Below are 22,749 nucleotides of genomic sequence, written 5' to 3' on the forward strand. Positions count from 1 at the left end.
CAGTAGAGGAGATGGATGGAAATGTTGCTAGGACTGAGCAAGGGGCGTGGGTGGAGCTGAGCTTGAAAAAAACCCAGGACTCCAAGAGTCCCCCAAGCCTGTCCTAGCCCCATTATTCCACTTAACTCATGTATTTCTTGTCCGCGTCAAAATTTTACTGTGTCCACTATTCATGAATTTTTCAGCTTCCACTGTGTTTTAAGTAAGCAAACAATGCTTGAGCGAAATTATTACATCAATACACTTAGAGCAATACAGCTTCTGAAATGTATAATACCCACAAGATGTTCAGCACTACCTTCCCATCACTCCAAACACTTACTATTACTCTCTCCTTCTTTCCTGTTTGCCATAGAACCTATCACTATCGAACATACTGTGCATTTTGCTCCTTTAATTTTGTTTGTTGTCTGTCACTCCCCGCTAGAATGTTAACTCCATGAGGACAGAAATCTCCATCTGTTGTGCTCACTGCCGAATTCCTCCACAGCTCTGCAACAGGACCTGGCACATACGTGTCACTCAAAAACTATTTGTTGAATGAATGAGTACATGGACCAACAAAGAATCTCCCAGATATCGGATCCGACGGCACATCAGCTCAGCTGATCTCTGCTAGAAAGAAAGGCCACTGCAGTTCTACTTCATGTGGAAAGGAGAGGGGTGGAAACACTAATCAGCCTGTCTCTCCTCCCTCGTAGGGATTCGTTCCCCTGTATGTCAATGCAACTGCGGGCACGACGGTGTATGGAGCTTTCGATCCAATCCAGGAGATTGCAGATATATGTGAGAAATATAACCTATGGCTACATGTCGACGTAAGTGCTAGAGCTCACAGAGGGGCCAGTCCATTTGCGGGGTGGGGGGGAACAGCTCTGCTTTATGATGTGCCGCAAGCTTCTCCCCGTGCCCCAGCCAGCCCTCTCTCCACGTCACGTCAGCTCAGCCCTCCTGTGGCCCCAGCCGGCCATTCGTGACGGGTACATACTGCAGGCCTGTAATCTTCTAGGACTCATCCGGCTTCTCACTGGCCCACCACTGTCTTCTGCGGTCCTTGTGAGAATACCGTTCCCCTCACCTTTCCAGGAAGCTTTTGTCTAGACAAATGGCTACAGAGTGGGATATCACTGGTTTTGGAAGGGAAAAAATATAAGCTACAATGTATAGAAAGTAGCCACAAATCTGGACACTCAGCTGCCTGCCTTCAGTCCAGCCATCTGTGACACGTTTCAAAAAAAAGCCCTGTATCTGATACATGTAGGAAAAATAAGGCCCTATAAGGAAGGTGTTATCAACTAAGAGATTTAGTCCCAAATTTTCCCAGGAACATAAAAGCTACATTTTCCACATGTGAGACTGGGTATATTTTTTCCTTTTTCTCTCTCCATTCTCTTATGGATAGAACTTCTCACAACTGGACAGTTTCTGCCAGACTATCGAGCACATGACCAACAACGGCTGTTCTTGTGTCATATGGTGTCCCAAGCTGTTCAGTAAATATGCATCGGGGTCCCCACAAAAATGTCTTGCTGTTGTGGGATCCCCAAGCCTGGCAGACCTGCTGTTTTTTTCAGGAGCCCTTAGAATTCTCCCCTAGGGAGAATCAGATGGCAGCCTCCAGTCCTTTGAGTCACTTCCAGAGCCATGGTGGGGCTCCCTGAGCGTCCCTGGCTTTCCACAGTACTCCGGGCCTTTGGGTCTTGGCACCATGGACTCAGACCCCATTTGCCTGTATCATTCGCACAGCCCCTCTGAGGTTAACCTGGAGGAACTTTTGAAGAAGTGACAGATGATAAATAATTACAGCTGCCACTGGTTGGACAATCAGTTCTGGTTCCTTTGGTCAAACAAACTCATGCTTTTCACCATTTACGTTCTCTCTCATATTTTACTAGAGGTGTGGAGTGATTGGTTTGCGATTCTTAAATGTCGCCGCTCCTCCTCCCTCTCCTGTCTCTGTCCTCACAGGCTGCCTGGGGCGGCGGGCTGCTCATGTCCAGGAAGCACCGCCACAAACTCAGTGGCATAGAAAGGTAAGGGCCTGAGCTCAGGGCCACCTTTCACCCAGGCCATCAAACACGCTGTGCCCTGCGTCCACGGATGTTCCCCACCCTGATTCCCAGGGTCTTCCTTCCGTCGGACTAAGTCTGTGTTAGTTTGGTAGGCATTTATTGAGCAATTATTGCACACTAGGCACTGGGAGATCAAAGATGATTCCCAGCCAGATGAGTCCTTAGTGAGTTCACAATTTAGAAAGAGAGACAAACAGGTAAACAGTGACAACACAATGTGGTAAGCACAATGACAGACGTGATTGCTAGGTGACCAGCTAGTAGAGAAGAGAAAGTGAGCAGTGCAGGAATCTAGAAGCCAAAGGAGATTTCGCCAAGGGCACAGAAAGGGGCACGGATTCAGTGCACTCTTCTCTCTCATTAAATTTACTGCCGAGAATGGGGGACTTCTAACTAATTTAGTTGATCTAACTCAGTTGATCGGTTGAACTAACTAATTTATTTTCTTGCTCACCATTTAAGTTCAGTGGGTGGTTCTAAGCTAAATAGGATTTTTTTTCCCTAACCGGTACTACTTTTTACCGTTTCTGGCCCAGTATCAGAACCATTTCTGCACAAGCTCCCAAACTGAAGTCCCCCTCTTTGTTCCCTGTTCTTCTCAATCACTGAGTTTACTTGGATGGCGGCCAAAGCCTTTGGCGTGTTTGGACCTTACACCCACTGCAAATGGCAGTCCCCTCTTCTGGCATCTACAGTGGCTGAAGAGGCAAAGACGACTTCCCAGAGGAGCAATGAGGCACCCAAACCCATCTGGGCTTTTCCCAAGTCACTCACTGCTGCCAGGACACCCCCATCTCGACCTAGGAGAACCAGGCCCCTACCCCGCCAGCTAGAATCAGGACCATTTCTTGTGTTCACTTGCTAACCTGACACAATTCATGTCAGAAACAGAAGCTTCTCATCAGAGAGAATCAAGCCATAACCCAAATATGATTTTAACCTGACTCCAATGTATTGATCCCAAATGAGCTCACCTCGACTCATGTATTCACTCAGCAAATATTTTCTGAGCACCTGTCATGAGCCAGGCAGGCATGGATGTGAGTCCTTAGTTACCTGCCTTCAGTCCAGCCATTTGGGCACTTTTCTAAAAAATGTGTATCTGGCACACATAGGAAAAATAAGGCAGTATCTAGAAGGTATTATCAACCAGGAGATTTACCTTCCAGAAGCTTACTGTCCAGCAAGCTAGACGTTCCTAAACAAGATGTTTAGTCTATCCCATGGTAGAGAAAAATAAAGTAGGGTTAGGAAACAGTGAGGACAAAGGCACGCCATTAGAGATGGGGTAGTCAGAGGCCTTCCTGGGTATGTGACATTTCAGCAGATACGGGGATAAAACGAGACAGGAAACAAGGATACATAAAAGAGTATTCCAGCCAGGGGAAGGGCAAGTACGAAAGCCCGGAGGTAAGACTGTTCTTGGCAAGTTGGAGGACCATCAAAGAGGCCGGTGTGGCTGGAGCAAAGTAGAGAGAGGTGGGAGCAGACTGAGGGGAGAGGTGCATAGAGAGCAGGGAAAACACTCCAGGGCTTCTCTCACAGCAGGGGCTCTGGCTTGAGTTTCAGTTACCTCTACTGTGCCTCTTTCCTTCCGGTTCAGTTTTGAAAGGCCAGTGTCCATGTGAGTGGGACTGACTCTTTGAAGCATAATTATATGACCCTATGACTTGGAGGATAATATACTAAATGTAGATGAGTCAGTCCAACTGTACTTTAGATTTCTCAGGCGATTTCCATTTTCTGTCTTTGCGTCTAGGAGAATCTGAAACATTCTGCACAGATTTTTCTAAGATTTTAAAGCATGTATGTCTCCTAAAAGAAATTGAATCCATATCATGTCTTGTTACTTTACATTGGGAACAGCAAAGAATCATTTACTTCAGACCTCTAAGACATTCAAAAAACCATTAAGACAGTTTATGAGAACCAAATAAAATTTCTTAATGACTCAGTGAATGATAGCTATGAGAAACTTGATTACATCCACTCCCTTTTAAATATGGCTTGACACTGATGACTTTCACTGTGATAACATTTAGTCACCTTTTTAAAGAATTCTTCACAGGTCTCTTTCACAAAGGTTATTGTACTATGTGCAAAGGGGAGAAGTACTTCAGGCCTTACTTCTCCTTGAAACCCAGTACTCACCCTATAGTCACCTAGACACTAAATTGTTTTCCATCTAAAGGACCTCAGCAAGATGAAGAGGTTAAACATTCCCAGCAAGGATTTAGCTCTAGGGAGCACAGAGGCAGTATAATTCAGGGCCCGTTGGCGTGTCTGGGGAAAACATCCTTCACAGTATGAAAGTGCAGAGGCCACCTGTGGGCCAGGCCATTGGGAACGAGTCTGAAAACCACTGAAGCAAGTTACCCCCGGTTCAGTCACCATGCGCTCGACTTAGTCGTCTCTGAAATGGCTTAGCCAGTGCGCTCCTTAACCCTTTTCTCGAGTCTGAACGACCGATGTGGTTGCTGGGAAACCATGCTTGTTCGGCCATCATTGCAGCCTACACTGGCAACGTCATGTTCATTTGGCACTAAAATAATGCTGCTAAGGAGTCAAAATGTAGAGTTACCCAAATGATCCTTGGTTTTAGCCGTCACTCTTCACACTACCTCCTAAGCGGGTAGGTCAGCATCGCCAGCGCATTTTATAAATGAGAACAGGAAAGCAGAGGGAAGCCAGGGTCTGGCCTAGAGAGAGGCAGGCTCGTGGAAGAGTTATGAGCATGGGCTCTGCTGTCCGACTTCCTGGACTTCAGTCTCAGCTCCAGCACTGCCCCACTGTTTGACTTTGGGTGATGCATTTAACCACTTCATGCCTCAGTTTCTGCACATAAAAGAGGGGATGAGAGTCCCTACATCATAGGGTTGTTGTGAGAATTAGATATGCCAGGAATGGTTATTAGTGTCTTGTATGTATCCAGTCATTTATCCTTTATTAACTTCTGGCAGGGAGACACTATTCTCCCCATTTAACCAATGGGAAAACTGAGAAACAGAGGAGTTAGGTTACTTACCCAAACTCACAAATGTCAGAGCCAGGATTCAGACTTAGACAGTCTGGCACTAAAGCCTGAGTTCTTAACCACCATACCATACTGACAGAATGCCTGTAAAGCTCTCAGAACAGTAGGACACATAATAAACGTTCTTCACAAATGTTAGCTACTATTAATAGCAGTTATTTAGAAGAGGCAGTCTGCAGCATAGGACCTTAGACTGCCTGCAGAATATTTGTTTACTATTTCGTTAGCCTGTCTGGGGGACCAGGCATCGAAAACGTATACCGACTCCAGTTGCAACGGGTGGTGTTTTTCTCAAGAGGACAGTTGCCTCTCGCTGACTCCTGCACCTTCTCCTCAGAGCATATCATGTGCTTCTTTCAGGGCCAACTCAGTCACCTGGAACCCTCACAAGATGATGGGTGTGCTATTGCAGTGCTCTGCCATTCTCGTCAAGGAAAAGGTCTGTACTGCCCGCAAAGATGAGCTGGCAGCCTGAATGTGCTTTACAAGGCACAAGAAGAGAAAAGCATCTTTTTGTTCTGTGTTGGTTTTGGTTTTATTATTATTATTATTATTATTATTATTGTTATTGTTATTGTTATTACTGTACTTGATAAACACACAAGATTGACAGGCCCATTGAAACTACCATTGCTGTTCTTTCCTGCCCTTGTCTCTTAGCCTTCCGCCAGCTCGAGCCTCCTCTTGGCTCTTGCTCTCTACTGCCCTCCCTGCCTGTTGTTCAGCACTCGGGGTCCTGTCAGTGACGGAAACTATAGGGCCTTATTTCACTGCGCGTTCCTTCATGTTGGTACAAGCAAAAGTGAGAGCCGTTGGGCGAGCCACCAACTGGATACAGAAAGCGCTCCCTGGAACATACTACAAGTTCTTAGCATGAGTTTGTGGTCCCAAGAGCTGAAGTAAATTAGGCAGAACAACGACTTAGGACAACAAGGAATGTTGACTAAAAAGCTTTTGGAAATAAGTTAGTTCTTTAAGCGTCTACTGATAGGACCCTGCTCTCAAGGGCACTGTTGCTTCAGTAAAGTATATGTATACCGAGGCAGCCCAGAGATCTGTCTCCAGCTTGTAGGAGCCAGAACCTGCCCAAGCTCTTTACTGCTTTCCTAACAGAGTGTCTGTTAACATTATAGGAGATCCCTGGAAAAGACTAGAAGACTTGGGGGGCGGCACTTTGGGGGAGGAAAATTCTTCACCGCGTGCGGCTGTTCTACCCACTGCAGGGAGCTTCTATCCGCAACCCTGGTCCACTGAACACCATAGCACTTCCCAGGCTTGGAAACAACCCAAAACACCCACACACATTTCTTAATGCCCCCTAGAGGGGGCAGTGGGTCCCTTCTTGTAAGCGTCTGAGACAAAAAATCATTTTCTAATTAGTGACAGAGAGAAAGGGGCAAAGGTTTTTCCAAGGCTGGTTTTCAAGAAAGCCATCAGAACAAATGGAAGGCCTTATAAAGACATTAGAAGAAAGGTTGCACATGATCCCAAGTCTTTCCTTCCCACCAGCCCTGTTTCAAAGCCATTCACATCTCTGACCTATGACTACAGATGCAAACTTGTCTTGATTTTCCTGATAGGGTATACTCCAGGGATGCAACCAGATGTGTGCCGGGTACCTTTTCCAGCCAGACAAGCAGTATGATGTCTCCTATGACACTGGGGACAAGGCAATCCAGTGTGGCCGCCATGTGGACATTTTCAAGTTCTGGCTGATGTGGAAAGCAAAGGTACAAAGGAGAAAATTCAGGAAATAGAGCAGAAATGCAATTTGCACAGGCTGGCTGGCAAAAGAGAGGCAAAGATATATCACAGATAATTTAATATGTGTGTAATCAATATCTAGATAATTGAGTTAACCGTATTTTCTTTGTTTGCAAATGAGATCACTTTATCCCTTATGTCAAAATCTCCCTCCTTCCATTCAGTCTCCTCAATTTGAGTTAACATGAAGTTTTCTTGTAACTTTCTCTTATAACAACTAAAAATTTTGCCAAGATAAGGACTTTCTCCATAATCCTTTAGGAATGCTGAAATTATTTAGTGCAGATGTAGAGAAAGAGAGAAAATTACTGCATTATTCTATGCAGAACCCTGCACTTCTTTATGAGGCCTTGAATCATGGAATATATGTGATAGTTTTTAGTTCTATTTAAATAATGGCTTTCCCATTATTTGTACTTTATATGCTATTCTGGAATACTGCATACTTTATCCTGAGAAATCCTACTGCTAGACTAAGGCATGCTGCGTCTGCATTCAACCTTTTGGGTTGCATTTCTGTGTCTAGAAAAAAAAGCAAACTATAGAAATCTCCCCCTAAATATGGGTGAGGGAGATGATCGCCATTTCAACTATTTGTTTCAAAAGTATGCAATCAACTAAGGCAATTTTGATTTCACAGCTTTATATTGCAACCGTTGTTTTTACTTACCTATTATAACTTAATTTTAATGATGTCTACATTTAAGATTGTGTCTACTAATACCAAAACAACAAAGCTTTCCAGCAAAACATCTAGTCAAATGTTTTTCTGTAGGAAGGATTTGATGGATTATTAGTTTTTTTCTCATTAAGTCATTTTGTCTTAATATAGAAATAGTCAGATTTCTACCACAAAGTAATCATAGGTATTTTAAGCATATAAATAGCCATGAATTGCAACAAGAGAAAGAGCCCTATCATTTAGAAGTATAATGACCACGTGGCCTACATCAGTAATTTATGTCTTCATTTTGCCTAACGATAACCTCTTGAACCATCTACGGGGAATTCGGCTTATAGTGAATTTGTTGCTGAGGTGGGATCCCAGTACGGGCTTCTTTCTCAAGTGGAAAGTGGACTGGCCAAGGGACGCCTGGGTGGTTCAGTTGGTTGAGCAACTGCCTTCAGCTCAGGTCATGATCCTGGGGTCCTGCATCAGGCTCCTTGCTCAGTGGGGAGCCTGCTTCTCCCTCTGCCTACCCCTCCCCCTGCTTGTGTGCATGCGTGCATGTATGGATGCTCTCTCTGCATGCGTGTGTGTGTGTGTGTGTGTGTCTGACAAATAAATAAAATCTTTAAAAAGAAAAAAAAGAAAGAAAGTGGACGGGTCAAGGTATCACACTCAGCAGTGACTACTTGGGGAGGCTAACGCTTTGCCAGTGTTGGACTCTTCCCAGGCGCACTAACAATCCACAAGCCAGCCTTGTGCATCTGCTCGCCTTGTTAACACCAACCCACTCAACAACCCCCTTGCTGCTGTTATTAATCAGCCACGCTGGCTTTTGAAACTTGTGCTCAACCAGTTTGTCAATAGCTAGAGCTGTTCCAATTTCAGGGCATGTACTGAGACCACCTGCCTGCCTGCCTGGCACCAAAAAGGAGTGATTCCATGTTATGTGCAAGGTAGCTTGCCAGGGAGTATGGAGGCATGGTTGGCTAAGGCTAAGGCTGGGGAAAGTGGGTTCTAAAGTAGTATTTCACAAACTCTGTGAAGAACCAGCTGGGTTTTTTTTAACCTATCATAGACCAATACAATAAATGATGATGAATTGCTAGAAAAATGAAATAAAAAACTAAATAAAGTTTAAACCTCAATTTTTAAAACTAGAGTCAGTAGACATAAAATTACTCTGTCAAAATGCTCTTAAAATTCCTTACTGCTTAATCTCAGTTTCTGTTCTCACATTTGTATGCGCCAGTTACAGTTTGTGGACAGCTACACTTTGAGTAGCTCTGTCCTAAAGCAAACCAACAATAGGCTTCAGGTCCAGGCTGTGAATCACTAGAAGGAAACTAAAAGCCCTATTGGAACTAACTGCCCAGAGACTACAGTACCTTCCAAAGAGAGTAGACATGCTTCATTTTATTGTTTGCAGTGCTGGGAAGAAACTGTACTCATTTAATTAGGTGGCTCTTCCTAACCATCTCCAAGATGTGTGTTCCCAGTAGACAAGGTCAGCATAGCTTTCTCAAATGCTCATCACAGGAAAATGCAACACATCACCAACCAACATGACTTTTCTTTTTCTACACCAGGGCACAGTGGGATTTGAAAATCAGATCAACAAATGCTTGGAACTGGCTGAATACCTCTATGCCAAGATTAAAAACAGAGAAGAATTTGAGATGGTTTTTGATGGTGAGGTAAGTTGTCATCTTAGACTAGATGCATAACATTTCCAGAAAAGCTAATGAGGGATGCTCTCAAGCCATATTTTCCCACACTGCCAGAAGCTGCATCTGAATTTTTATTCTTATGTACTCTTCATTTAATTCCCTCTGTGTCAGTGACCTTCTCTTTTGATATCATTGGGATGACTTTTGGCCTTTGCCTTTGCTAAAATGGTACAGCTCTAGACCAACCCTTTGCAGACAAGAGGCCTTTACTTGGCCTGTTGTCTTTCCTGGGTATGTCTTATTATTGTGTTGAACCTCCAGGATAAAGTATTTCTCAGTTCCAAGAAGTTTATAAGACAGGTATATTCTTGTCTCCCAAGACTGGTTTTAAAATGAAGTTCTACTTTACATAGATTCATTATGAGGAGAGCAAGATAAAGTTGTTTCTGCTCTGGGGCACTTGGTGGCTCTGTTGGTTAAGCATCCTACTCTTGATTTCAGCTCAGGTCATGATCTCAGGATTGTGAGTTTGAACCCCATATTGGGCTCATGCATGGGGCATGGAGCCTGCTTAAGATTCTCCCTCTCCCTCTGCCCTTCCCCCTCCCCCACCCCCACTCTCTCTTAAATTTTTTTTTTTTTGTTTCTGCCCTTGAGTTCATATCCACGTTGCATACAGTAAGGTACCTGTCATACTAGTATTGACTGAATGCGTGCTGTGTGCCAGATCCCATGCCATGAGCTGGGTTATAGAGTAGTGAGCAAAACAGGTACTATCTCTGCCCTAACGGAGTTCACAGTTGGATAAAGAAAGTTAGAGGAGGAGCCAGTGTTCAATAAAAGAAAACCCACTCATAAACCAGCATAGTGTAACACCACCTACGTTCAACTTAGTCTATTTATCAGGCAACCTCAACTATTAGGAACGTGTGGAGAGTCACCAAATGAGGAAGAAAAACTCCTGAGCAGTTCAACTTAATGACACAGTGTTCATGCATTTCACCTATGGGACCGCACTTGGAATATTTACACTATTTTGAACATTCTAGCAGTTTAGAGACAAATGTGATATCTCAAGCCAGGTAGAGGCAGGCAGGGGATGGCAAACAGCAGCGAGGAAGGAAATTGAAAAGTTATGCCAAGAATACAGAAGAACTCGAAAAGGATAGGTTTTAGAGCAGGGACACTAAACAGTTCCAGGCATCTCAGTGAGAACTGTCTTATGGTTTAGACATGATATTAATGTTCATTATAATAATCCTGAGTCATCAAGAGAAGATTCAGTATCAGTATAATAAACTCATAACATATTCGATATCCAAATGAGATGTGCCAGGCATCTTCTCCATATGAGGCCCTACAAAACGGCGAGATGGATAATACTCTTCTGAAAACCTGCCCAAATGTAATAATTTTTTAATATTTCAATGTTTAAAGGTGGTAACTTTGAGATCCTGAATGGCTCAGTCAGTTGGGTGCCAACTATTGATTTCGGCTCAGGTCATGGTCTTGTGGTCGTGAGATTGGGTCATGGTCTCAGGGTTGTGAGGGGAGCCCTGCATGTGGCTCTGTGCCCAGTGCAGCCTGCTTGTCCTTCTTCCTCCCCCTCTGCCCCATCCCACTCGCGCACACACACTCTCTAAGATAGATAAATAAATAAAATCTTTTAAAAAAGAAAAGGGTAACTTTGGTCATCTAGAAAATTGGTCACAGGAAGCAGCTCTCTTGCCAGATATGACTGGATAAACCAGGCATTGTTCTTCCTAGTAGAGAAGTAACATTGCTTTCAAGATGGACTTGAAACCCTTTTAAAAAAAATTTTTTTTTTTTTTTTGGTCTGAGAGCCTTCCACCAAGGGTACACGGGGGTTTGGGAATAGCTTTCTTTCAAATTCTCATTATTTTCTGATGTGTTTTTTTGTGAAAATCTCTGCAGCCTGAACATACAAACGTTTGTTTCTGGTATATTCCACAAAGCCTCAGGGGCATTCCGGATAGCCCTGAACGACGGGAAAAACTACACAGGGTATGGAATCTTTCCTTATCTCATCTAACCCTCTGCAATTTCTCTAACAGTCAGAACATCCACACTTTAATGTGTCCTTCTAATGAGGATGACATAAAAAATAAAGACTTGGGGTGCTGGGGTGCCATCTTGTTATATTCTTTTTGAATCTGGGCTATCCCTTTGCTGGGATTCACATTTGGGGGGAGCTGCTGAAGGACGCATCCCTATCTTAGGTTGGTGTTGCTATATGCGGGGCAGGTGAATGATATATATATTCCTAGAAACTTCCGTATTAAACTGTGTCTCTTAAAATGTTTTTACTAAGTTCAAGTCCACTCTAATGCTGATTCATTCTAGTTGTCAGTTTCTATATCCAGTTTATTATTTGTAATTGTTGGTTATTAGTATTGAATTTATATAATATTGCATTCATCTAACAAATATTCGTTGAGCGTAGTCTATGTGCCAGGCAAGATCCTGGGCTCTGGATTATTCAGAAGTCTTAATTTGCGTTGCGGCCCATAAGAGTTTTTTGTTTTTGTTTTTTGTTTTATCATGGTTCTACGACTGACTTTCAAAATTCAGTCACACAATAGTTTCTGAGGGAATTTATGATTGGGTAGACTCAGTCATTGGATATTAGCCACTGAAGAAACTCGGATATAAAATATTTGCCTTTATGCCAGTATAGATACAGACAGTAAAAAGCAAGTGGCTCTTTTCCTCAACTAAGAAATAGGCTGCATTGTTCAAAAAAGAATGGTGTTAATGTTGGTCTTGAGTTTTGTTTTGTGTTTTCCATCACAAGGTGGCCCCCAAAATCAAAGCACTGATGATGGAGTCTGGCACGACCATGGTTGGCTACCAGCCTCAGGGGGACAAGGCCAACTTTTTCCGGATGGTCATCTCGAACCCAGCCGCTACGCAGTCTGATATTGACTTCCTCATTGAGGAGATAGAAAGACTGGGCCAGGATCTGTAATTGCCCTCCACAGAACATGAGTTTATGCGAATTCCCTTTCCTTCTGGCACTCTAGAACAACCTCTATGAATGGCTAAAACACATAGGCTATTTCATCGAGGGAAAATATAATATCTCGAAGAATACTGTTTAAACCTTACTTAAGCTTGTTATAGTTAGTAGGAAATCATGTTCTTTTTAAAAAGTTGCCCATTAGGAACACAGTATATATGTACAGTTATATATACCTCTCTCTCTATGTATATGTATGTATCGTGAGTGTGGCTTGGTGATAGATCACAGCATGTCTCCCGTTCCAAGAGAATTAACTTTACCTTCTCAGTAACTACTGAGGGGCCAAACATGCTGCAAACCAGCTTGCGCAACAATCCCAGGAAAGATATTTTTCAGATGTTGTGTCATAGGGACCAAGGGACATACTGCTGGCGAGAGTTGACCTCGTTGTCAGTGTTTCTCCTAACCTGAAGTGATGACGGACGAGACAAAGTACCACTAGATGACAAGAGTCACACCCTCTCCATTAGCATCCAGTTAGGGGAAAATCGTAGCAGAGTCATTGTTACAGGTGTACTGTGGTTGTATTTTTAGGGACTAATTTGCGTAGATTGTGTATATTTCTGTTGTCTGACCTTCGGGGGGGGCAGGTAGGGAAAGAACACATGTAATGATTTCAATGACTGTTTAAATTGTAGGTAAATGAAATAATTGCTTATTTATATTCAGAGATTTACCATGTTAAAGAGGCGTCTTGTATTTTCTTCCCATTTGTAATGTATCTTATTTATATATTAATGCAGTAAGTTCAGAAAACTGTTTATGGTATTTTCGTGCATTTGTGAGCCAAAGAAAAAAGATAAAAATTAGTGAGACTTGTATTTATACTAGAGTGCCCTTAAAATAATGATCAAAGTGTAAGTTTACTGTCTGTAAGAGAATTCTGGTACTGTACATAGAGTCATCTGTACGGAAATTCCATAACTTAAACAGCATCTGCTCTTCTATTACCCTTTCTGTCTGGCTATCTGTCTAGTGTTCTCAATGCTTTTCTAGTAACTGTTGGATAATAACTAGATCTCCTGTAATTTTGTAGTAGTTCATGACCAATCTCTGTGACTTGCTTAGCTCAAACCTAAGGCAACGTTTCCGAGGACCTTCTGAAGAGCTCCAATAAATTGACCAGGCTCACAACTGTTTTTGAGGAAAGGAAATTCACACTGTGCGTTTTAGAGTATGCAAGAAGAATATAAATAAATAAAAATATTCTCCATGGAGAATTTGAACGAAATTTTCTTCTAGCTTGTGTTTCATGCACAGAGCTTTCCAGGGATGGTTACAGATCACCGCAGCCCATCCCCTCTCCACCAGCTGCCACAGGTGATGGTCACTTGCCCTTCTTAAGCTGGGACTCAACCCACTGTCATAGGTGCCCAAACCCCTGATCTGTAAAATCATTCTGATTACAATTAAATAAAATTTGCGATTCAAGCCCAAAGAAAAAAAAGCCATCCCTGTTTCTCATTTTCCTGTTTGCACCTTGGAGTCCCATTCATGCAGCCATTCAAAACCTGTTTTCTTCCTCTGTCGCAGGCACTGTTCTAGGCACTGGGATTACAGCGATGTGCATGGCAGACAAATGTTCCTTCTAATGGGGATCTTACAGCACTTGGCCTCTGTGGTATCTGAATACCTCTAAGATCACGGGACCGTGCCTTGCCGCTGCTCCTGCTCGTACGGTGGGCCTGATTCACTTTTTCAGGGAATATGTGTTGGTGCTGGATCATTAGGAAATAGGTCCCACTTTCTACATTCTATTAAGCTTTCATAATACTATTTCACTCACTTGGAATACAAGGAGCTCTCTCTTCAGCACATGGAGGGATTAGGTAAGAGTCCTTTGTAATGAGCATACTGACTGCACACATAACTGTTGTCGTAAGACCAGGTTCCACAGGGAGATGATCATAAAGTCATTTTCTTCTTTCTGCCACTATTCCTTCCAATCCCTTCTGAGGTATGATTCTTTCCACGCCCCTGTTTGAATTCAGGTCAATCTCATAACATTTCTGGCCTCTCAGTTACAAGAACAGTTTCATTTTAGCAATCAAATGTCCAGCTCAATGTAATAAGGGAAGACTTCAAGTTTTTATACAACAGAGAGTTTCTCCCCTCCCTTGGTCTGGCACTGTTTTAGGCTGCAGTCCCATAGTGGTAGGGGGAGACAGGCTGGTGGTGGGACAAGGTCAGCTTCTTTTTATCCTCTTTCAGCTCATCTCTGCTCCCTAGTTACTGCATTTTCCCTGGGGGCAGAGGGGTTAAAGTAAGAAAGGCACAATTTTAGGTAACTGATAAATTCTCACCTAGCATCAGGGCCTCTGGTCTGTGAAATTTTTTTTCTCATGGGACCATTTGGGAGTGGGGGGAGGAATGGGGATTTTTCTTTTATTGAGGTAAAGTCTAAGATACAATAAAAGTCATTCCGTATAGTATTCTGTGAGTTCTGACAAACCCATTCAGTCCTGTGACCACCACCATAATCAAGATCCAGAACAGTCCATCACACCAATAAATGTCCCCCTGTCCCGTTATAGGCAGCACCTCTCCCAGTCCCTAATTCCTGGCAACTTCTGGTTTGCTTTCCGTCCTAGAGTTTGGCCTTTCCCATCATGTAAATGGAATCACATAACATGCATCCTTTTGAGTCTGGTTTGTTTCACTTCACACAGTGCATTTGAAATTCATCCTTGTTGTTGGCATCGGTCGTTAGTTCCTTTTATTAGTGCGTCGTGTTCCGTTTGTACGGATGTACTGGTGTGTTTATCCATTTCCTCACACAGGGAAGTTTGCGTTGTTTGCACTTTGGGGCAATTAAAATTCACTATAAATGTTAGTATTCAGACTTGGGTGTGAACATGGGTTTTCGTTTAACCTGGGTGTTGCTAGATCATACTGTATAGAGTGTGTCTGTACAAGAGACTGCTGTTGTGTTTCCCAAGGTGGCTGTACCAGTTTGCATTCTCACCAACAATGTACAAATTTTCCAATTGCTCTGTATTCTGATAGTTGGTATTATCAATTTTTTAAAAAATTTTAACCTTTCTTTTTTTGGTTATAGTTTTATAGAGATATAATTTACATGACCATATCATTCACCCATTTAAAGTGTACAACTCTCTGGTTTGTAGTATATTCAGAGAGATGTGTCTCTATTCCCACAATCAATTTTAGAACATTTTCATCATCCTAAAAAGAAACCTTATACCAACGAGCAGTCTCTCTTCATTCCCATACAAACACTCCCTCTAGCATACCACTCATCCACTTTCTGTCTACAGATCTGCCGTTTCTAGACACTTCATATGAATGAAATCACACAATCTGTTTTTGTGACTGGCTTGTTTCACTGAGCATCTTTTCAAGGCTCATCCGTGCTGTAGCATTTATCAATATCTCACTCCCTTTATTGCTGACTAATATTCCACTTGGAGATATACTACATTTTATTTACCCATTCATTAGTTAATGGACATTGGAGTTGTTTCCACTTTTTGGTTATTGTACATAATACTACTATGAACCTTTGTGTACAAGCTTTTGTATGGACATATGTCTTCATTCTAATAGCGGTATCTTGCTGTGGTTTTAATTTGCTTTTTCATGAAGCACTTTTGACACATCCCATTGAGGCCCTCCCACCTCATCGCACGTGAGGCAGTCAACGTCTCTTCTCCTGCAACCACTTAGAACTCAGACCCTCAGCTCTGGGCCCCTTGGCAATCTACCCAGTCCAAACTTTACGTTGGAAGTTCTTCTCCTCAGGCAGTACTCTTGGGTGGAGTCCCTTTTATTTAAAATCATTATGTGGAATATATAAGGAGGGGTTTTTTTTAACAGGCATGTAAAGGATAAAGAATGACAACATGATACTTGAGTACCCACTACTCAGCCAAAGAAATAGAATATCAGTAGCTTAGAGCTGTCCAACCCATCATGAACCTTTCCTTTTTTTTTTTTTAATTTTTTTTTTTAAAGATTTTATTTATTTATTTGACAGAGAGAGAGCCAGCCAGCGAGAGGAAACACAGGCAGGGGGAGGGGGAGAGGAAGAAGCAGGCTCCCAGCGGAGGAGCCCTATGTGGGGCTCGATCCCAGGACTCTGGGATGGAGCCCTATGTGGGGCTCGATCCCAGGACTCTGGGATCACGCCCTGAGCCGAAGGCAGACGCCCAACGACCGAGCCATCCAGGCGCCCCCATCATGAACCTTTCCTAACTGGATGCTTCCCCTTTCCCAAGAAATAATCACTATTCTGAATTTTGCATTAATCACTCTCTTGTTTGTCTATATAGTTTTACCACATATATATGAATCATTATTGTTTACTTTTACCTGGTTTCACGCTTTATAGAAATACAATAATACAGAATATATGTACTTCTGTGATTTGTCTTTCTATTCAACCTTATGATTTTGTAGGACCAGAGGGTCTTGTGCAGTTTTAAAAAGTAAAAAAGGCACCCCTCCCTTCAGGGACAGGCGTCCCTGTGCCAGTGTGTACAGCTTGGCACATGGAGCATAGACTAGATTTCAGTGCCTGCTGAACCCACGGCCACAGCTTGCGATCACAGCCTTATGTGGTAGCCTCATGTTTTTGAGATTTACCTTTGATGATGGTTCCAGCCAGGATTCATTCATTTTTATGGCTATTTCATCGCATGAATATACTTCAGTTGGTTTATCCGTTTTATCGGGGGTAGATATATGAATTTTTTCCAGTTTCCTGCCTTTAGGGCCAATGTTGCTGTGAGCATTCTTGTACTTGCTGGCTGGTGCACGTGTAAAAAATATTTTTCTAAGATTTATATCTGGAAGTGAAATTGCTGGGTCATGTTGTTGAACTTCACTGAGTAAAGAAGAGTGGTCATACCAGGTTGCACATTAACCAGCAGCACGATGGCCCATAACCTCACCAAAACTTGGCTTCAGAATTTTGCCAGTCTAGTGAGTATGAAGTAATATCTCATTGTGGTTTTAATTTGTCTTACCCTGATTAAAAATGAGGCATCTTTTCACATTTTTATGAATCATTTGTGTTCTCTTTTCTATGAAATGCCTAAATCATGCCCTTTGTCCAATTTTCAATTGAGTTGTTTGTATTTTTCTTATGGTATTTAGAAGTCCTTTATACATTCCAAGTACTAATTCTTTTTGATTATACATTTAGCAAATATCTTCTCCTAATTTGGAGCTTGAATTTTCATCTGATTAATGGTCTTTTTTTGGAAACGTAAGTTCTTAAATTTAATGTAGTAGAATTCATCAGTATTTATCTTTGCATTCTCTGCTTTTTTTTTGTGACTTAAGAAATTCTTCCCTATCCTAAAGTCATTAAGATATTTTCATATATATATTGGCTTCTAAGTTTTATGGTTTTATTCCTTTCACATTTAAGTCTCTATTTGTCTTGAATTGATTTTTTTTTTTTTTTGGTGTTTGGTTCTTCTTCAAGAGTGAGAGTTATTATTAGCCCTTTACTCTTCCATATAAATTTCCATATAATTTTAGAGTCAATTCATCAAGTTCCACAAAAAAATCCTATTGGAATTTTATTGAATCTGTGGATCAGTTTGAAGAACATCAGCATATTTTCAATATTGAGTGTAGTAATCATAATCATAGTACATATCTCCATTTAACTAGGTCATCTTCAATGTCTTTCAATAAAGTTTTACAATGGATATGCACTATTTCTGATAGGTTTATTCCTAGGTACTTTATATTGTTGTTATTTTAAATGGCATCTTTTTTATTGAAGTATAATTAACATATGGTATTATACTAGTTTCAGGTGTACAATTCAACAATTCTATATGTTACTCTGTGCTCATAATGATAAGTGTATTCTTAACCCCCTTGATCTATTTCACCCAAAAATGGCATCTTTTAAAAATTACATTTTCCAGGGGCACCTGGGTAGCTCAGTCAATTGGACATCTAACTCTTGGTTTCAGCCCAGGTAATGATCTCAGGGTTGTGAGACTGAGCCCCACATCGGGCTCCACACTCAACACAGAGTCTGCTTTAGATTCTCTCTCTCTCCCTCTCCCTTTGTCCCTCTCCTGCTCACGCATGCTGTCTCTCTTTAAAATAAATAAATAAATCTTTTTTAAAAATGACATTTTCTAACTGACTGTTGCTGATGTATGCAAATGTAATTGTCTTTGGGGTAATGATTTTGTATCCAGAAAGCTTGCTAAAACTCAAATAATTTTGATTCTTTAGTGTTTTCCAAATAGGGAAATATACCATTTATGGATAATGACAGCTTTATTTATTCCTTTTTGATTATTATACCTTCCCCCACCCCTTTTCCTTGATATGTTGCTCTGGTCAGGATATGCAGTACAATGCAGAAAAGAAGTGTTGGTATCAGGCACCCTGGCCTTAATCATGATATTAGAGGGAATGCTTTCACCGGTCACCATTCAGTTTTATGTTTCTGTTAGGTTTTTTCATAGATGCCCTTTATTGGGGTTAAGAAATTTCTTTTTATTCCTAGTTTGCTAAGTTTCTGCAATAAATAAATGTTTAGTTCATGTAGTATTACTCATAAATAATTTGTTTTCCACGTCTTTTCTTTTTTTTAATTAAATGAGTTGACAATTTTATTTTCACATTTCACAATACAAATGAAAATTGCTTTTTTTCTTTTTTTTGGTCCCACTACCAAATTGGGCACCATCATGGTACGGGTGGGAGGTCTCATCATTGGCATGTGGCCTCCCATAGGAAGCTTCATTCCAGGAGCAAGTCTCACTGGCATCATCCCAGGAGGAGGAGGACCCATCATTGGCATCATGGGAGGGCCCCCCATATGGGGTGCTGGCATCATACCAGGGCAAGGAGGACCCTTGAGATGGGGGGTAGGTGGGTCATTGCCCCTGCAGGAGGAGAAGCAGGGAATGGAGTAGGAGGTAGCTTTCCTTGTTGAATGCAGCAGTCATTTTGTGGATCAGGCTCTGACCTGCTCCATCCCTTTCTGATAGTCTTTCACATTCTTTTTGTGTTTCCTGCCACTGCAGTGTGTCTTCCTCACAGATGCAGAGTCATGGGTGAGGAACGTGGCACAGAAGTCACATTAAAATTCAGACATGTTGCTCTGCAGACTGTTGGCCACTCCATCCCGTACCACCTGGAAATGACCTTTTTGTCTTTTTGAGTCCACCTTTGCAATTTAGATTCTCCAAGAATTTTTACATAGGTTTTAAGTTTTCAGATTTATTGGCATAAAGGTGTCCATAATTACCTCTTCTTTTTTTAATCTGTTGCATCCATAGTTATAGTCTTCACGTTTTTCCTTATACTGGTAATTTGTGTCCGTGTTTTTTTTTTTTAAGATTTTATTTATAAGTAATCTCTACACCCAACATGGGGCTTGAACTCACAACCCCAAGATCAAGAATTGTATGCTCTTCTATCTGAGCCAGCCAGGCACCCCTGCTTTCTTTTTTTATTGATTAATCTCAGCAGAGGCTTGTCAGTGCCATTAAACTGTTCGGAGAATGTCTTGGTCAATACTCTCTATTGTATGATTGCTTTTACCTCATTAATTTCTGCTTCTGTGTTTATGATTTCCTTTCTTCTACTTTTTTTTTTTTTAAGTCTTATCTGCTGTAACTTTTTCTAACTTCTCAAGTTCTATGCTTGGGCCATTAATTTTGAGCATTTCTTCTTTTCTAATGGAAGTATAAGATAGATATTTCCCTCAAACATCCATCCCTTTAGCTATATACCACAAGTTTTGACACACAATTGTTTTGTTGTCACTCAAATTTAAGTGTGATGGATTTGTCGATTTTCCCTTGTAGTTTAATTTTTGCTCTGTTATTGGGTATAAACAAGTTTATAATTGTCATATTTTTCTGGTGAGTCATAACTTTTATCATTATATGCTGACCCACTTTTTTGGCTGCCTTTCCTATATTTGGATTAATTCTATGTTATTTTGTGCTATTTGTCCTATCCTTTTATGTTTTTCTCCCTTTCTTGTAGAAGATTTTAATTAGTTGAGTTTCGTCTCTTGTTTCTGTTGTTCTTCAGTTTTAACTTATGAGACTAGAACTGCTCATAAATTACAGTCTTGATGTCTGTTTTTCATCGCTTACCCTAAATAAATTAGCATGAATACTTTACCATTTCAAAAGTTAATAATTTTACTTTCCTCATAAATCATATAAGAACCTTAGATCACTTTGATCCTCATCCTCCCAATACACGTGCCGTTGTTATCCGGTATTTTAGGTCTTTTTTAACCGTACGATCCGTGTATTATTAATAGCTTTATTCAATAGATTTTTGCTTAGTTATACCCACATATTTACCACTCAATTTATGCATGGTATGTTCTTACATCTCAGACCTTCCATTTGGGTAATTTTCTTTTTCATTGATCTGCATGTGTTTGAACTTTTCTTTACTGAAGGCTTTTAATAGCCCCTCTCTGAGAATGGACTCTCTAACTTTGCTCCCTGGGCATCATTTGTGAGGCTGGGTTGAAAGCACAGTGATCCAAGTGATTTGCTGCCTTGAAGCTGGAAAGGGTAACTATTAGATAAGGTGACTTTGTTCAACAGGAAATGTTCCAGTCACATCAAGGGGCCCTGCTCCTAGGCATTATGGCAACTCTGTTATATCTTACAGATAAAGGAAACCAGATTCATGCATCAAATTTACCTGCAAGAATCTTAAAATCCTTTAATCTGAGCAAATGATGTAAAGCAACTTAATAAAAGGGATTTTACTATATTTTGGGCTGAAGACTGGAATTTTTTATAATACAAGGTTGCTTTAATATTCTAATAAAACCACTTACAAAAGCTCTCCTCCTGATTCCCTCAGCCTCCATTATAAACATCTGTGTTTTATGCCTGCCTGGCGTCTAGTCTTTTTCTGATCACATTACTCTAACTTTCCTTTGACAGAATATCCTTTCTTTATTCTTGCCCAGTATAATTTGAAGGGATGAGCCCACTCCCTGATTCTAGAGATCTCCTGACACAGGTGTGGCAAATCAGGACATTCCATGCCCTGGACCAGAGGGATGGACACTTGACCCTAGACAAGCTGAGGATATTCCTGAAGTGAGGTCATAAAGCCATAGACAATAAGGATTCCATGTGTAAAGCAACATGTAAGAAGCCTAGGAAATCTTGGCCTTGATGTAACAGATGGAACAGGAGTCCCACCTTGGAAGCCTACACTATGTTCACCCTAAGATTCTTTAATAATGGCTCAGTTTGTCCAAAGGGCTATATTAGTTTCCTATTGCTGCTGTAACGACCACAAATTTAGTGGCTTAAAACAACATAAATTTATGTTCTTAAGAGTCCCGGAGATAGAGCTGAATTCCTTCTGGAGGCTCTAGGGGAGACTTTATTTCCTTGACTTTTCCAGTTGCTAGAGGCTGTCTGACTTCCTTGGCTCATAGCCCTACTTCATATCCTCATCTTTGACTGTCCTGCCCCATTCTTTCCATTACAAGGACCCTTGTGATTACATTGGGCCTACTTAAATAACCCAGCATAATCTCCCCATCTCAAGATCCATAATCTAATCACATCTGCATACTCCCTCTTACCATGTAACGTAACACATTCATCATTTCGGGGATAAGGCACAAGGACATCTTTGGGGGGGGGTGCTATAGGTAGGATCCACCATGAGTTAAATTTGCACTGGGGACCAAGGTACCTCCTGACAAAAACTTCATCTGAGGAAGAGAGACAGTTAGTGTTCTAAGGACAATGATTTGGTGTGAACAGGAATCCCTTAAATTCAGCAGGAAATGTCTTGTTGAGATTTTAATTTTTGAAGAGGCAGCCCTTGGATTATTCCTAAGAACTAGTATCAGAAATCTGAAGAGGCGGTGGTAAAAAAAGAAGTTGTTTCACTACAAACTGTGAGACACACAGAAGACAAGCGGGTATGGTTTTGTAGCCACATAACAGTGGAATCCACATGGGGATTTTTGGGGAAAGGGCCATGCCTTATGTCTAGATCTCACATTACTGGATTAAGTTTGGCTTGAAAAAAGACTCTAATGAGGATGGGTTCAAAGTGGTTAACTTTGGAGGGTATTTTTTTCCCCAGCCATAGATACATTTCAAGGACTCAAGGGAAGAGAACAGGGTGAAAGGGACAAAGCTAGCGGTGGCCAGGGCTGCAGCTGCTTCTGCTCCAATGCCAGCACTGCTTGGCCATCAAGGTGCTCTGGTCACCCCAGCAGGCATGAATGCAGGAACAACAGGCAGACCAAATGACAGGAAGATGTGGCTTGGTGAGCGGTTTCAGGCTTTGCCTCTGCTCCTGGTCCTCAAAGCATGTGTGTAGGAGGGAAAGAGGGCATGAGGGATGGTTTTGTATTCTGGAGTAGGCTTCTGAGGGAGGCTTTTTTGTTTGTCCCCAAATTGGTGCTTAGATCCAACTACGGAGTCAAAACGCAGTAAGCTCACGTTCTAAAGAGAACTGACCACCGTCCAGTCGCTCGCCCCACTCAC

At 41.6% G+C, this 22,749-nt stretch overlaps 1 protein-coding gene and 1 pseudogene across 2 annotated transcripts in view; one reads left to right on the forward strand and one right to left on the reverse strand.

Annotated features, from left to right (window-relative positions):
- GAD1 (glutamate decarboxylase 1) overlaps nucleotides 1-13,697 on the forward strand; it is a 41,748-nt gene extending 28,051 nt beyond the window's left edge. For both annotated transcript variants that reach the window (XM_011230649.3, XM_034654723.1), the window contains 7 exons: nucleotides 702-818; nucleotides 1,969-2,033; nucleotides 5,467-5,545; nucleotides 6,687-6,836; nucleotides 9,127-9,234; nucleotides 11,143-11,232; nucleotides 12,023-13,697. In XM_011230649.3, the coding sequence (XP_011228951.1) occupies nucleotides 702-818; nucleotides 1,969-2,033; nucleotides 5,467-5,545; nucleotides 6,687-6,836; nucleotides 9,127-9,234; nucleotides 11,143-11,232; nucleotides 12,023-12,196 (783 nt within the window). In that variant the 3' untranslated portion in view covers nucleotides 12,197-13,697. The remainder of the gene's footprint in view (nucleotides 1-701; nucleotides 819-1,968; nucleotides 2,034-5,466; nucleotides 5,546-6,686; nucleotides 6,837-9,126; nucleotides 9,235-11,142; nucleotides 11,233-12,022) is intronic.
- On the reverse strand, nucleotides 13,379-19,346 carry LOC105239600 (annotated as a pseudogene).
- Nucleotides 19,347-22,749: the final 3,403 nt, after the last annotated feature.

Source organism: Ailuropoda melanoleuca, chromosome 2, assembly GCF_002007445.2.
Source record: "Ailuropoda melanoleuca isolate Jingjing chromosome 2, ASM200744v2, whole genome shotgun sequence".
In the NCBI taxonomy this organism is placed as follows: Eukaryota; Metazoa; Chordata; class Mammalia; order Carnivora; family Ursidae; genus Ailuropoda; species Ailuropoda melanoleuca.